This window comes from Ostrea edulis, chromosome 4, assembly GCF_947568905.1.
Source record: "Ostrea edulis chromosome 4, xbOstEdul1.1, whole genome shotgun sequence".
NCBI lineage: Eukaryota > Metazoa > Mollusca > Bivalvia > Ostreida > Ostreidae > Ostrea > Ostrea edulis.
The window spans coordinates 38,107,850-38,124,258 of NC_079167.1; the positions used below are offsets into that span (position 1 = coordinate 38,107,850).

General features: G+C 35.8%; 2 protein-coding genes across 2 annotated transcripts; one reads left to right on the forward strand and one right to left on the reverse strand.

Moving 5' to 3' along the window:
• Positions 1 to 5,822: 5,822 nt before the first annotated feature.
• Positions 5,823 to 8,991, reverse strand: LOC125671459 (uncharacterized). Its single transcript, XM_048907212.2, has 7 exons — positions 8,866 to 8,991; positions 7,941 to 8,249; positions 7,671 to 7,835; positions 6,901 to 7,092; positions 6,626 to 6,812; positions 6,255 to 6,469; positions 5,823 to 6,124 (listed from the first exon to the last, which is right to left on the reverse strand). Exons 1-7 carry the CDS (start codon positions 8,909 to 8,911, stop codon positions 5,970 to 5,972), a joined length of 1,269 nt encoding a protein of 422 aa, XP_048763169.2. The 5' UTR covers positions 8,912 to 8,991; the 3' UTR covers positions 5,823 to 5,969.
• Positions 8,992 to 12,118: 3,127 nt separating this feature from the next.
• LOC125671640 (uncharacterized) lies at positions 12,119 to 15,308 on the forward strand. Its single transcript, XM_048907468.2, has 7 exons — positions 12,119 to 12,254; positions 12,873 to 13,181; positions 13,287 to 13,451; positions 14,035 to 14,226; positions 14,315 to 14,501; positions 14,660 to 14,874; positions 15,001 to 15,308. The coding sequence occupies exons 1-7, from the start codon at positions 12,209 to 12,211 to the stop codon at positions 15,153 to 15,155; spliced, it is 1,269 nt and encodes a 422-aa protein (XP_048763425.2). The 5' UTR covers positions 12,119 to 12,208; the 3' UTR covers positions 15,156 to 15,308.
• The last annotated feature ends 1,101 nt before the right edge of the window (positions 15,309 to 16,409 follow it).

Consider the following 16,409-nt stretch of genomic DNA (forward strand, 5'->3'; position numbering starts at 1 on the left):
AAAAAGATTGAACATTTACACATTCCCAGAAGAGGTGTTCCAATGTTTCTTCTTCCAATTTACAAAATGTACAGCTTTTTGTATCCTTCCTCTTAATTGTATGCAGGAAAGTGTTTGTAGCCAAAATTCTATTAATAAGTCTATATTGGAACCATTGAAATTTTGAATTTTTTGTTAACTTAAATGGTAACTTATAAATTGTTCTCCATTCACTTTCTTCAAGTCCAAATAGAGTGTTCCATTTTGTTTTACAGATTGGTTCAGTATCGTTATAGTTCAATATATCATAAATATGTTTTGATTTCTTACAACATGACAATTTATAGATATTGGGTAAAATCAAGGGATTTTGTACCTTAAATATAGCCCCTTCATTATTTTTTGTTTTCATCCATGCTTTTACTGCTTGTACTATACCCATAAATTCTAAAAAAAATAATATATACACAAGGATAAATGGATGAACATTTTTCATATGTATAAAAAGTACCATCTTCATGTGTAATATCATTTACATATTGTATGTTATACTCAAACAGATTTTTACTGAAATATGTTTTTTTTACCTATCATAATGTTTGGATTTTAAAAAAGTGGTACATCACCTTTTGCCTTTTGTATAAGAAGGCCGTCTCTCTGAACTAAGTCTATCCAAGCATTAAAGACATCTATCCAAAAGACATTTTGAGTGTTTTTTTAATCTCATGTATATAATCTATTCCACATGTAGTTAATTTTGTCAAATCAAGCTTGGGAATGAAGAGTTCAAAGCCTTTATCTGTAAAGATTAATTGTCTCATCCAAAATTTTTAAAAGATGCAATAAAGGCTTTTATATTAATTATTCGTAAACCACCATTTTCATATGTTTTTGTAATGATATCTTTCTTAATGCAGTGGCTAGGACCATTCCATACAAAGGAGTAAAAGAGTTTTTCTAATTCTTTACAAAAAGCATCAGACGGATTAGGAATAGACATCAGAATATGATTTAAAAGAGGTAGCACCAAATTTTAAGTACAGTTATCCTTCCTATTGGTGTTAGATATCTTTTACTCCACTGGCTGATAATTGCCTTCATTTGTATCAGCTTTGGTTCATAATTCATTTTGGGAATATTTTGCAAGTCTACATCAAAGTGAATACCGAGTAAAGTAAATCTACTATTACCCCAAGAAAAATTTAGAGTTGAATATATTATTTCTTGACTAAATCTCTTAGTACCTATCCAGACTGCATGAGTTTTGGAGCAGTTAATACATAAACCTGATAGTTCAGAAAACTTGTTCAGTGTCCTTACAGTTTCTAGGAGAGATTCTCTACTACCGTCAAGTATAATTGATGTATCATCTGCCAACTGAGATTTTTTTTCCCAGTATTTCTAATAGTGATTCCTTTAATATTACTGTTTTTTCTTATCATAATTGCTAAAATTCCAGCACAAAATAGAAAAATATATGGTGACATAGGATCGCCTTGTCTACAACCATGTTGTATATTGAAAGATTCAGAGACATGACCTCCTTGTATAACTGCGGATGTAATATTGTGATAAAATATTCTAATCCATTCTTTAATGGAAGGCCCAAAATTAAAATAGTGTAAAGTACTTTGAATAAAATCCCATGATATCGTGTCAAAAGCTTTCTCAAAATCTAGAAGTAATAAAAGCCCAGGAACTTCTTATTCTTCAGTAAACTGCATAATGTCATATATCAGCCGTGTATTTTCACCAATATATCTATTGCTAATGAAACCAGTTTGGTCTGTATTTATAAGTTTACTAATATGCATGTGTTTTTAATCTATTGGCAATAGAACCTGAAGCTATTTTATATACTGTGTTTACTGTTTAACAATGTTATTGGACGCCAGTTTTTAAGGCACTGTCTTGGTTTTTCACCTTTTGGAAGCAAAGTTATGATACCATGTCTCTGTGTAATAGATAAAAGTTTATTTTCATAAGCATAGCTAAGTGACCTCACTACAAAGTTTCCAATTTGTTTCCAAAATACTTTTAAAAACTCAGCTGAGAAACCATCAGAACCTGGCGATTTGTTAGATTTCATGTTTCTAAGAGTTTTAGAGACTTCTTGTAATGTTAATTTGCCTTCTAATTCTAATGACTCTTTGTGTGTTAATTTTGGAATATCATTAAAATCTATTTATAAACATTTGGCAACATGCATTATCTATGCAATGTCAATATTTGTTGTACAAAGCCCGACTGCCTTTCCATAGTCTGTTTTCTAAAATCAAAACTAAAAACGTGAGGGGGGTAACCCTGCTATGGGGGAAGATCTACTACATGTATATGTATATAGTAGTCTTTCCCCCTAGGGGGGGGGGGGGGGGGAGAGACTACTATATAGCCATTTTTCCGGGGGCGGGATCTACTATGGGGGAAGGGCTACTATACAACAGTTTAACAGGTGCTCGCTTGGGATTCGACTTCCTTCCCATTAATTCTATTTATCAATTGGTATATACATGTATGTACTTCATCCTTAAAATTCCTGGTATCGATCTTAGAGATTTATATTTCGTCTGATACGGAAAAAAATCTACAGGAGAGATACCTCTTGTGTTTTGCGGAAATTACTTGGGTTTTTAATATCATATATGAATCTGTGCTCCTTTCTACATTATTGTATTCTACAGTGGATGATTTTTCAAAAGTGCAATTTTCTACATCTTTAAAGGAAGAATCAGCAGGTTCTGAACAGTTCATCAATATGAATGAAGAAACTGAAGTGGAGTCCTTGGGAATAATACGGAACTTCATTACGCGTTAAAACATAGACTACGTTTCTTCCTACTGTGCATCATACAGGTACACCCCTCCCTAAGGAAACAACTTTATTCAGCTTTGACAGTTTGTTAAGTTTCCTTCTTATTCTTCTAAAAAGTCAATAATTTCATTATCATAGTACTTTATAAACAATTACTGGATGCAGATGAGGCAGTACAACACTAATACAGTGCAATACTAATTTATTGTATTTATTCACTTTGAGTAGTTTAGTCCAAAACAAAAATCTTTGTTGGATTTATTGATCTTAAAAAGTGATTCGAATTTGTCGATAGAGATGTGATGCTATATAAACTTTTGTTACATAATATAGATAATAAACTGTTTAACTCGATAAAAATATCTATCAAAGCTCAGAATCATATGTACGAGTTAATGGAAAACTTACAAATTGGTTTAGCTGTAAAACTGGTGTTAGACATGTCCTTTGACAATGAGCGTATTACAAGAAATATATTTGAATTGATTACAATAGATGTACAAACAATTGGTGCAGTGATTTGAAAGAAATATCTCATAATTTAGAGTTAGACTTATTTTGAGTCAACGTTAATGGTAAATATAAATATGTCTCCATAAAAAAAAAAAAACCACTTTTGTTATTCAAAACTTTGGGGCTATGAAATTTTCAATATTTCCAAATTGCGTACTTATGCATCTTTTAAAACGATTTTTGATAGGGAAAATTATGTAGCACTGGATATGCATAAATATTTACTTTCAATTTTGAGACAATTTCGATGTGGAATTTTTACCATTACGAATAGAGACCAGTGCTCCCACTGGACCAAAATTCCCTTTCGCCACTTTTTCGGGGTGCGGCGCAGCGCAAATAATCTCATGCTTTACAATTATTTAGATCATATTATTTTATTCATTACACTGATTTTAGCATTTTGAATCAGTTACATTACTTAATCATATCCAACTATCATACCTAAACACTTCTTTCTGAAATAAGTTGATTTGTTTGATAAATTCTATTATGGAAATCAAAACTCAGATAATAAATCATATATAAACTTCATGATGCTACACCCCTCAGTGAAAACATTGTGTACATTGCCCGAAATGCAGATGTCACAAAACATCAAGCCCAATTTAGAGTCGTATCTCAACCATTCCCTATTAAATTTCCGTTTTGATATGGAAGATTTTGCAATTTGGACAGAATCGGATGTTTGAGCAGGTGGGGTTGACTGTAAAGCCAAACATAGATATCTTTTGAAATTTAGACTGACTAGGGTCAGAAGCTACAAGTTTAGTGTCAAAATAGAATGGGGTGCATAGTCTTATGAGATTAGCATTTTTATACTGTTGCGCACTGAACTTCAAAGAAAATTATTTATTAAAATTGCTATGTCCATATCAATGGTGACCGACCGCATTGTTTATGAAATATTCGAACTAAAATCAAACACATCAAAATCAAAATCTTGTAATCAACGAGCTTGGCCGCAAAAACAAACAATTGATGTATATACATTATACACAATAATACGGCCAATTTAATTACTGGTCGGTTCTTGACATTGTGGAAATAACACAATAATGAATAAGACTTTAAATGTTAAACAATTGACCACAGCAGGGTACATAGCTGTCCGATGTACTTTATTACATAATCACCGACTTTTTTGCAGCCATACATTACTTAAGGCTATTATCTGGCCTTGTGACCAGCTGTGTGCACTGGATCGACGCGGGATTTCCGGTCGCACGCGTTGACTGAATAAACAAATTTTGACTGCATAAACAAACTGGCGATAATGTGTCACTGACAAAGGAAATCACAAGATAGATTTTAAAATACAATTTATTGCAAAAAGGGATTTTCGCCACTTTGAATTTTTTTTCGCCAATTTTGAAAAAAATTCGCCATTGGCGAAAATGGCGAAGCCCAGTTCGAGCACTGATAGAGACTGGTAGATATCATGGAGAACCTGTTGAAGAAGAATTTGTACCCTTAGTTCCGAAAATAGTGTAAAAGACGGAATTCAATTTTTATTGCACTGTCCTTTGTACTAGGAATATCGATCAAAACTTTTTGAAAACACTGGATTTAACCAAATGTTAGTAAGGTCAGATATGGTTGTATTGTGTGTGTTAGTAAGGTCAGATATGTATTTATTGTGTATGCTAATTTCAAATTATCCTCACCAGGTAGCAAAGTATTTGTATTCTTCGTTAATGCGTACACAGTCAGTTATTTTCAAAAATTAAGAATGTAATTTGTGTATGTATTTATGTCTACATTCATATGGTCACATACTTTCCTCAATATCAAATGAAACACTGATGAACTTGGTACGACAGGTATTTACTTACATGTATGCATTTCTAATGATAATTTTCCTTTACTTCTTAACGCCGTGTTCCATTTTTAGCTCCGAGCTGAAAGCTCAAGTGAGCTTTTCTTATCGCCTTTTGTCCGTCGTCTGTAGACTTTCCATTTTCGACTTCACCAGAACCATCGGACCAATTTCAACCAATCTTGGCCAAAAGCATTCTTGGATGCAAGGCTTTCAAGTTTGTTCAAATGAAGGGTCATGCCCCCTTCAAAGGGGACATCACAAAAATGCAAAAATAGGGTGGGGTCATTTAAAAATCTAAAAGAACCACTGGGCTAGTTAAGTAGAAATTCATATTGCCCCCGGGGGTAGGATGGTACCACATTGGGGGATCAAAATTTTACATGCGAATATTTGAAAATGTTCAAGAACCACTAAGCTAGAAAAGTAGAAATTTACATGAAAACTTCCCGACATAGTGCGGATTAAAAAATCCCCGACCCCCCAGGGTAGGATGGGGCCACAATAGGAAAGTTTTACATTCAAAAATATAGAGAAAATATTAAAAATGGTCAAGATTGCACGAATATTATACATTATAGATATTATAACCAGTTTAAAATCTAGATTCAACTATGCCAATTCCCTAGAAACTGATTGCTATTTCACTATTGACGCTTTCTTCGTCTGGAATTCTTGCCCAAGTAATAAGTACATATGTTTGGTATTTGATATTTTATTTTTCAAGTCTTTGAAAGCACTACGAAAGGGGTCGATTTTTTCTGCAAGGTATAGCCCTTTTCACATGCCCGGTTTGGACATCACATGTGGATGCCCCAATACATCATACGATTCAGACACCAGGTTTCATCTACATTCCCCGTTGAATTCAGTGCATCTGCCCTTGGAACGTCCGTTAGCGGTATTTTCGTTTCTCATCTGTCCCATTTCCATGATGTCGCGGGTATTCCCAGAATTAAGTAATTCAAAGATGGACTGCAAATACTGGAGCTGATGTGGTGCTGCAATTGTATATGAATGATCATTTTTAAAGTTCCAATTCCAACGTTTCCTCAAAAGATACGGATAAAGCTTATGATCGATTGCAAACTCAGTATAATTATTTATATTCAGTGCTATCCAAATCCTTACCGAGGAACTGAGACATGAAATTTGCAATGTCGTCCGTATTTCCGCTGGTCACGTGGTTCTCCATTTCTTGGAAGTGCAACATGGCCGACTTGACGTAGTCCGTGTACATTTGGAGGATGGCAGTAATGGCGGGGGCGGCGTCTGTAGTCATGTATGTGGGTAGGATTTTCTTTAGCCAAGCCTCTGTCTCAGTGAAGGGTTTGATTTCGGATAACCTGTTTCAAATATTAGCCATTTTCAATTACGTTTTCAAACACATACGAACGTTACATTCGTAATATAGGAAGCTGGGTTTTTACTAGTGAGATATTTAGCATTGGAGAAAAATGTATCAAAAGGACGAAAAAGTCATTGTACACTTTCTGATTTACCTCTCTTGGAAACGGCTAACAACGTTTTGGTGGAATTCCCATAGATCATGCACATTCGGACATTGAAAGACGAAGCCATTGTCCGTCAAAAGTAGATTCAGTTTCTCATCGAACATGACTGGTGTCCAGTTATCCTGTTCAGCTTTCCACATGAGCATTTTCATTTTTGCAAGGAATTCCACAATATCTGAAAGAAAAAAAATGAATAGTAAAATCACGCTTACCTAAATATACCCGTTTACAGCATGCTATAAGTAGCAAAGATTTACAAATACCATTAAGTTGGAAATATTCAATGTGTTCCATAATGTCCCCGTAGGCATGTCTATGCGCTGCCATAACAATTTTCTGGGCGACTTTGTCCACAACGGTCGTATCCGCTACCCACTTCTCCAAGACTTTCCTCACGCCATTGTTAATTTTCCAGTCACCCTCGGCCATTTCACGTACTTGGTTCTTGAAAACATCTAGATAAGGTTCAATGTATATGAAAGTACTTGTACAATTCGTTTTTGTGACAATACATAGCAAGATGACAAAAGCATGCCAACATTACAATTTTTCACTACGTATTAACTATTTCATTTTAGGCAGACATAACTGAGGAATGAAATGAATAGTGTTTATATTCAGAACTTGGTATTTTCTAATCAGGTGTTTAAAATAAACATTTCAGCTCCCATTGTGTAGAGTGTTGAAACGCTGTGGTTGTCATTTTGTGGACTTATTTGCAAAGAAATCTGTGCTTGGCTGAGAAATTTCAAACCACGAAATGGTTACATGTTTGTGTATCTATTATTCACAAGATCAGAGTTAGCTTGTTACCGTCATGGGTTCTTTTGTACGAAATATTGAAAAATCAAACGATGCAATATTTTTCATTTAACTGTAGTATCAAAGACGGACATTTAGAAGTACAATGCACCTATAACATTTCTTTCATACGAGTATCATTCACTTAAAAAATTACAGCTGCCAAAATTTGAGATTATATTTCGGTTTACGTCACAGGTCTAATATCAATTCTCTATATAGTTCTACTCACAGAAAATTATTTGGTTGACTCTCGTCGTTGCACACTGGAAATGGGCATTCAAAAACTCTCCGGCAACGTTAACAAAAGTCTGTTCTTTGAGCATCATTTGGTCAGCGTCGTTATACCACGCATTCAGCATTGTAACAACATTACGTGACGTTAACGGCATCTCCGCTGAAAATTCAAGGGATGTCAATGAAATGTTGAAATGTAATTGATCTTTGCAATATCATTTGAAAGCATTCCATGAGAACTTGCTATTTTTTCAAACATACTTACATTTATATGGTCCACTTGGAAAGCTGCGGAAGTATGGTTTCAGGAGCTTTTCAATCATTTTGTTGAGATAATTGTATGTTGGAGAGGAGGGGTCAAGTTCATCGTTATCAAGCACCCAAGGTCCGAGTGGTCTGGTACCGGAGATAGTGAATTCTGGTGTAGACCCGCTCAGTGGTCCGATACCCCTCATGGAATACTCAGGCCTACTTCCGTCAACTACATACTGCCTTAAGCTTGCTGCGAGTCTCTCTAGTTTGCCGACGATGACACGTAGTTCATCCTCAGAACTCACTGGCTTTGATAGCGAACCTGTTTGAAAATAGACGACAGTTGTAGTGAACATAGAAATCTTCTGTACGGTATTCATGGGGCACGTTTGATTGGGAAGACTCGAGTAACTATAGTGATGCCTGAGCATGCGCAGAGGCTAGACTCCTTGAATGTGAATAAAACAACTGTTCTAGTGTTGTTTTGAAAATCGTATCAATGGCAATTTATTTAAATGTGGTAGTTCATTTTAATACCGAAAACTTTTACACTTCTATTACATGAATCACATGTATCCTTTTTCATGGTAATTTTGCTCTATATCCCCAAAAAGTTATTTCACGTGTCAAACTTAATATTTCTCTTCATTCGCCGTGTTGAACACTTTATGCTCCTGTTAAAGTCAGGAGTAAACTTTTCCAACCCGTGTTCAACACTAGTGTCATGAAATAACACTTTATTTACAACTCTAGCAACTCGCGTAACTTCGAATTGTTCAACCAAACGTGCCGTGCAAGCCATTTTGTGCGTGTTCGAGTGGTATAAACAATTTCACTACAGCTCGAAAAGACTTGCTGATACATTTTAAATCTCAATTATTATTCACGATGGAAAAGTTAAGACAAAAATTCTTTCCATGAAAAAAAAACAACCTTACCTTGCAAAACTACTAGCAAAACCACGAGGACTTTCCAAAACTCCATGCTTTGTTTCTATGATGTGATGTCAGTGATACCGGTCGTCTTAAAGTACACACACTCACCCGCTCAGTCCTTTTATACCTACCCGACGTCGTGCTGTGTAACAATTGGCTGTTGAAATTTGATGACACATGTATTTTTGCTGAGAATTTTTTTTTTTTTTCAGATCCAAGTTCCGTATTGTCTTCATTCGTAGAACTCATCAGCTTACAACAGATGATACAATTATAACATTTACATTATAAATAGTTTAAATGAGAGTGAATATAATGTTTTACATGTATATGCATATTGATTGTACGGTAATAGTATCATAGACCCCCCCCCCCTCCTCAACAGAATAAAAACCAAGAAGCATATGAGCCACAATGCTTACCCGAATTTCCTTGGACCTGTTCAGATTTTTAAAAGATTTCCCTCTCTTTATTGCCACGAAAATTTTTGACCCAATATCATGACTTCACTCCAGCCACTCTGGTCCTTTTTACAAACAATCTTACGATTAAGATGAAAACTTTAAACACTGTAATTGTTTTACAATTCTCCACTCGTATATTTTAAAATGAGCAAAATTGAGTTTATACACAGGTGATAAAACTGGCAATTGATCTCAATTGAGTACAAAACAGAGACAAAAATATAACCTTAATCGTAATTGTTTTTAGCTCACCTGAACTGAAAGTTCAAGTGAGCTTTTTTGATTACCAGTTGTCTGTCGTCTGTCCGTAAACTTTTCATACTTTCGACTTCTTCTCCAGAACCACTGGGCCAATTTCAACTTGGTACAAATCATCTTGGGTGAAGTGGATTTGAGTTTGTTCAAATGAAGGACCATGCCCCCTTAAAAGGGGAGATAATCACAAAAACGCAAAAATAGGATGGGGTCATTTAAAAATCTTCATCTCAAGAACCACTAGTCCAGAAAAGCTGAGCTTCCTGACATAGTGGAGATTCAAGTTTGTTCAAATCATGACCCCCAAGGGTAGGATGGGACCACAATAGGAGATCGAAGTTTTAAATGCAAATATATAGGGAAAATCTTCTTCTCAAGAACCACTGGGCCAGGAAAGTAGAATTTACATGAAAGCTTTTTGACTTGGTGCAAATTCAAGTTTGTTAAAATCATGACCCCCGGGAGTAGGAAGGGGCCACAGTAGGGGATCACAGTTTTACATACAAATATATAGAGAAAATCATTAAAAATCTTCTTCTCGTGAACCACTGGACCAGTAAAGTTTATATTTACATGAAAGCTTCCTGACATTGTGCAGATTCAAGTTTTTAAAACCATGGCCCCGGAGGGTAGGGGTCACAATAGGGGATCAAAGTTTTACATACAAATATATATAGAGAAAATATTTTAAAATATTCTTCTCAAAAACCATGGGATCAGAGAAGTTTACGTGAAAGCTTCCTGACATAGTGCAGTTTCAAATTTTGTAAATAACATGGTCCCCGAGAGTAAGTTGGGGCCACAATAGGGATCAAAGTTTTATATGCAAATATGTAGGGAAAATCTTTAAATATGGGTCAATGTGACTCAGGTGAGCGATGTGGCCCATGGGCCTTTTGTTTTTGAAAATGACCAGCATTGAGCTAAAAATACCCAATACAAAAACAGATAATACCCCCCCCCCCCCCCAAAGATGCGCACCTAACCAGCCATTTTCAGATTTTCAGTGACTTGATATCTCGCTTTCTCAGTGAAAGGTAATCAGTGGCGGATTTAAGGGGGGCGCAGCCGGCGCCCCCCCCCCCTAAAATTTTCAAATTTAAGGTAAATCGTGGTATCTTGTTTAGAAAAATATACTAAACGATAAAAGAAGTAATAATTTCTTCCACTCCCGGAGAAATGAATAACAAATCTTTTGATTTCTTGAAATACTTTATTGGGAGAACTTAATTGTTTCCAAAAACCCTTAAAATTTGCGTCAATTTTATTAATTTCACCTTATAAAAAGAGATAGAAAATAGTACAAATGACTAAATAGGAGACATATTTCAAGCTCTATAAAACTTGTAAAATCCAGGAGCCCCACCAGGGCAAAGCCCTGGACACACTAGGAGCCACAAGGCGGCCCCCAGGCCCCCTGCCTCATAAAGTGGCGCCCCCGTAACCACAATTCCATGATCCGCCCCTGGTAATAAAGCCTTTTTGTATCATATAAGAAAATAATTTCACCTTCCACTTTGTCGTAATTTCGAGAAAGTATCTTGTAATTACAAAATACTTATCTCGAAATTACGAGCAAATTTTTTGTAATTAACCGTGAGTTGGCATGAGCGAGAGAGAGAGAGAGAGAGAGAGAGAGAGAGTTTGAGAGAGTTTGAGAGAGAGAGAGTTTTTCCCTATATATTTGCATTTAAAACTTTGATCCCCTATTGTGGCCCTATCCTACCCTTGGGGGTCATGATTTGAATAAACTTGAATTTCCACTATATCAGGAAGCTGTCATGTCAATTTCAGCTTTTTTTGACTAGTGGTTCTTGAAAGGAAGATTTTTAAATGACCCCATCCTATTTTTCCGTTTTTGTGAAACTCGAAGCCCCTTCACCCAAGAAAAGTTTACGGACACACGACAGACAACTGGTAATCAGAAAAGTTCACTTGAGCTTTCAATTCAGGTGAGCTAAAAACAATTACGATTAAGGTTATATTTTTGTCTCTGTTTTGTACTCAATTGAGATCAATTGTGCCCTAAGTAAGATTGCCAGTTTTATCACCTGTGTTGCTCATTTTAAAATATACGAGTGGAGAATTGTAAAACAATTACAGTGTTTTAAAGTTTTCATCTTAATCGCAAGATTGTTTGTAAAAAGGACCAGAGTGGCTGGAGTGAAGTCATGATATTGGGTCAAAAATTTTCGTGGCAATAAAGAGAGGGAAATCTTTTAAAAATCTGAACAGGTCCAAGGAAATTCGGGTAAGCATTGTGGCTCATATGCTTCTTGGTTTTTATTCTGTTGAGGAGGGGGGGGGGGGGTCTATGATACTATTACCGTACAATCAATATGCATATACATGTAAAACATTATATTCACTCTCATTTAAACTATTTATAATGTAAATGTTATAATTGTATCATCTGTTGTAAGCTGATGAGTTCTACGAATGAAGACAATACGGAACTTGGATCTGAAAAAAAAAAAAAAATTCTCAGCAAAAATACATGTGTCATCAAATTTCAACAGCCAATTGTTACACAGCACGACGTCGGGTAGGTATAAAAGGACTGAGCGGGTGAGTGCGTGTACTTTGAGACGACCGGTATCACTGACATCACATCATAGAAACAAAGCATGGAGTTTTGGAAAGTCCTCGTGGTTTTGCTAGTAGTTTTGCAAGGTAAGGTTGTTTTTTTTTCATGGAAAGAATTTTTGTCTTAACTTTTCCATCGTGAATAATAATTGAGATTTAAAATGTATCGGCAAGTCTTTTCGAGCTGTAGTGAAATTGTTTATACCACTCGAACACGCACAAAATGGCTTGCACGGCACGTTTGGTTGAACAATTCGAAGTTACGCGAGTTGCTAGAGTTGTAAATAGAAAGTGTTATTTCATGACACTAGTGTTGAACACGGGTTGGAAAAGTTTACTCCTGACTTTAGCAGGAGCATAAAGTGTTCAACACGGCGAATGAAGAGAAATATTAAGTTTGACACGTGAAATAACTTTTTGGGGATATAGAGCAAAATTACCATGAAAAAGGATGCATGTGATTCATGTAATAGAAATGTAAAAGTTTTCGGTATTAAAATGAACTACCACATTTAAATAAATTGCCATTGATACGATTTTCAAAACAACACTAGAACAGTTGTTTTATTCACATTCAAGGAGTCTAGCCTCTGCGCATGCTCAGGCATCACTATAGTTACTCGAGTCTTCCCAATCAAACGTGCCCCATGAATACCGTACAGAAGATTTCTATGTTCACTACAACTGTCGTCTATTTTCAAACAGGTTCGCTATCAAAGCCAGTGAGTTCTGAGGATGAACTACGTGTCATCGTCGGCAAACTAGAGAGACTCGCAGCAAGCTTAAGGCAGTATGTAGTTGACGGAAGTAGGCCTGAGTATTCCATGAGGGGTATCGGACCACTGAGCGGGTCTACACCAGAATTCACTATCCCCGGTACCAGACCACTCGGACCTTGGGTGCTTGATAACGATGAACTTGACCCCTCCTCTCCAACATACAATTATCTCAACAAAATGATTGAAAAGCTCCTGAAACCACACTTCCGCAGCTTTCCAAGTGGACCATATAAATGTAAGTATGTTTGAAAAAATAGCAAGTTCTCATGGAATGCTTTCAAATGATATTGCAAAGATCAATTACATTTCAACACTTCATTGACATCCCTTGAATTTTCAGCGGAGATGCCGTTAATGTCACGCAATGTTGTTACAATGCTGAATGCGTGGTATAACGACGCTGACCAAATGATGCTCAAAGAACAGACTTTTGTTAACGTTGCCGGAGAGTTTTTGAATGCCCATTTCCAGTGTGCAACGACGAGAGTCAACCAAATAATTTTCTGTGAGTAGAACTATATAGAGAATTGATATTAGACCTGTGACGTAAACCGAAATATAATCTCAAATTTTGGCAGCTGTAATTTTTTAAGTGAATGATACTCGTATGAAAGAAATGTTATAGGTGCATTGTACTTCTAAATGTCCGTCTTTGATACTACAGTTAAATGAAAAATATTGCATCGTTTGATTTTTCAATATTTCGTACAAAAGAACCCATGACGGTAACAAGCTAACTCTGATCTTGTGAATAATAGATACACAAACATGTAACCATTTCGTGGTTTGAAATTTCTCAGCCAAGCACAGATTTCTTTGCAAATAAGTCCACAAAATGACAACCACAGCGTTTCAACACTCTACACAATAGGAGCTGAAATGTTTATTTTCAACACCTGATTAGAAAATACCAAGTTCTGAATATAAACACTATTATATTCATTTCATTCCTCAGTTATGTCTGCCTAAAATGAAATAGATAATACGTAGTGAAAAATTGTAATGTTGGCATGCTTTTGTCATCTTGCTATGTATTGTCACAAAAACGAATTGTATAAGTACTTTCATATACATTGAACCCTATCTAGATGTTTTCAAGAACCAAGTACGTGAAATGGCCGAGGGTGACTGGAAAATTAACAATGGCGTGAGGAAAGTCTTGGAGAAGTGGGTAGCGGATACGACCGTTGTGGACAAAGTCGCCCAGAAAATTGTTATGGCAGCGCATAGACATGCCTACGGGGACATTATGGAACACATTGAATATTTCCAACTTAATGGTATTTGTAAATCTTTGCTACTTATAGCATGCTGTAAACGGGTATATTTAGGTAAGCGTGATTTTACTATTCATTTTTTTTCTTTCAGATATTGTGGAATTCCTTGCAAAAATGAAAATGCTCATGTGGAAAGCTGAACAGGATAACTGGACACCAGTCATGTTCGATGAGAAACTGAATCTACTTTTGACGGACAATGGCTTCGTCTTTCAATGTCCGAATGTGCATGATCTATGGGAATTCCACCAAAACGTTGTTAGCCGTTTCCAAGAGAAGTAAATCAGAAAGTGTACAATTTGACTTTTTCGTCCTTTTGATACATTTTTCTCCAATGCTAAATATCTTGATTCACTAGTAAAAACTCGACTCCTATATTACGATTTTAATGTAAGTGTTTGAAAATGTAACTGAAAATGGCTAATATTTAAAACAGGTTATCCGAAATCAAACCCTTCGCTGAGACAGAGGCTTGGCTAAAGAAAATCCTACCCACATACACGACTGCAGACGCCACTCCCGCCATTACTGCCATCCTTCAAATGTACACGGACTACGTCAAGTCGGCCATGTTGCACTTTCAACAAGTGGAGAATCACGTGACGAGCGGAAATGCGGTCGACATCACGAATTTCATGTCTCAGTTCCTCGGTAAGAATTTGGATAGCACTGAATATAAATATACTGAGTTTACATTCGATTATAAGCTTGATCAGTATCATTTTAAGGAAACGTTGAAAGTGGAACTTTTAAATGATCATGCATATACAATTGCAGCACCACATCAGCTCCAGTATTTGCAGTCCATCTTTGAATTACTTAATTCTGGGAATACCCGCGACATCATGGAAATGGGACAGATGAGAAACGAAAATACCGCTAACGGACGTTCCAAGGGCAGATGCACGGAATTCAACGGGGAATGTAGATGAAAGCTGGCGTCTGAATCGTATGATGTATTGGGGTATCCACACGTGATCTCCAAAGCAGGCATGTGAAAACGAATATACCTTGCAGAAAAAATCGACCCCTTTCGTAGTGCTTTCGAAAACTTTGCTTTGAAAAATAAAATATCAAATGCCAAAGATATGTACTTATTACTTGGGCAAGAGTTTCCAGACGAAGAAAGCGTCAATAGTGAAATAGTACTCAGTTTCTTGGGAATTGGCAATGATGCATGAATATCTAGTAAATCTTGGGTATTTTGTCGTGTACAGGTATTCTACTAACCGCATTAAACGGATGGTACAGGTGTTACGATATATTGACCTTTTTACTTGGTTAAGAATACTAGTATGTAGAATAGATGAGAATTTTCTAATTTTGCGACCGCATACTTGAATCTACCGTCGGTCACAAGGATCATGCCAAGAAATTCCTAGCAAAATCTCCGGTATAGAAAAACCGTTATAAATCAGTGACCGCAATTAAGAGATAAGCGACGGCTACTATTAAACAGTATGTAATATGGTCCTATTGAAGCCAACGAATTCCAGACCGGACGGGATTTCCTGGCATGTAAGTACTGTAGAACAGGTACACCTACTGCTGAAGTGTATGGAGCGCCAAATTAACAAACTCAAATAATTGAAGATATCATCAATTCATTTGATGCGCGCAACAATTGAATTAAAGATCTCTTCAAATGATTAATGATATCTTCAATTCTGAATTATTGCGCACATTAATTGAATTGATGATAGCATTAATTCTTCAACTGAATTGATGCGCGCTTCAATTGAATTAATGATCTCTTCAAATGAATTAATGATATCAACAATTGAATTGATGCGCGCTACAATTCAATTGAAGAGAGCAATAATTGATAATAATGCGCGCATTAAATCAATTGATAAGAGCAATAATTGAATTGATGCGCTCATTAATTCAATTATTGCTCTCTTCAATTGAATTAATGATATCTTTAATTCATTTGAAGATAGCAATAATTCTTTTAGAGAGAGCAACTATATAATTAAAGATATCTTCAATTCAACATATCCGCAATTAATGATATCTTTAATTGAATTGTTGCTCTCTTTAAAAGAATTGATGCGCGCATTAATTCCTTATACAAAAACATTGTAAAGGATTTAAAGATATCTTCAATTGAATTAAAGAGATCATCAAATTATTTAAACCTAGCTCTAAATTACTGCGAGCAATATTTCTACTAAATTGATGCT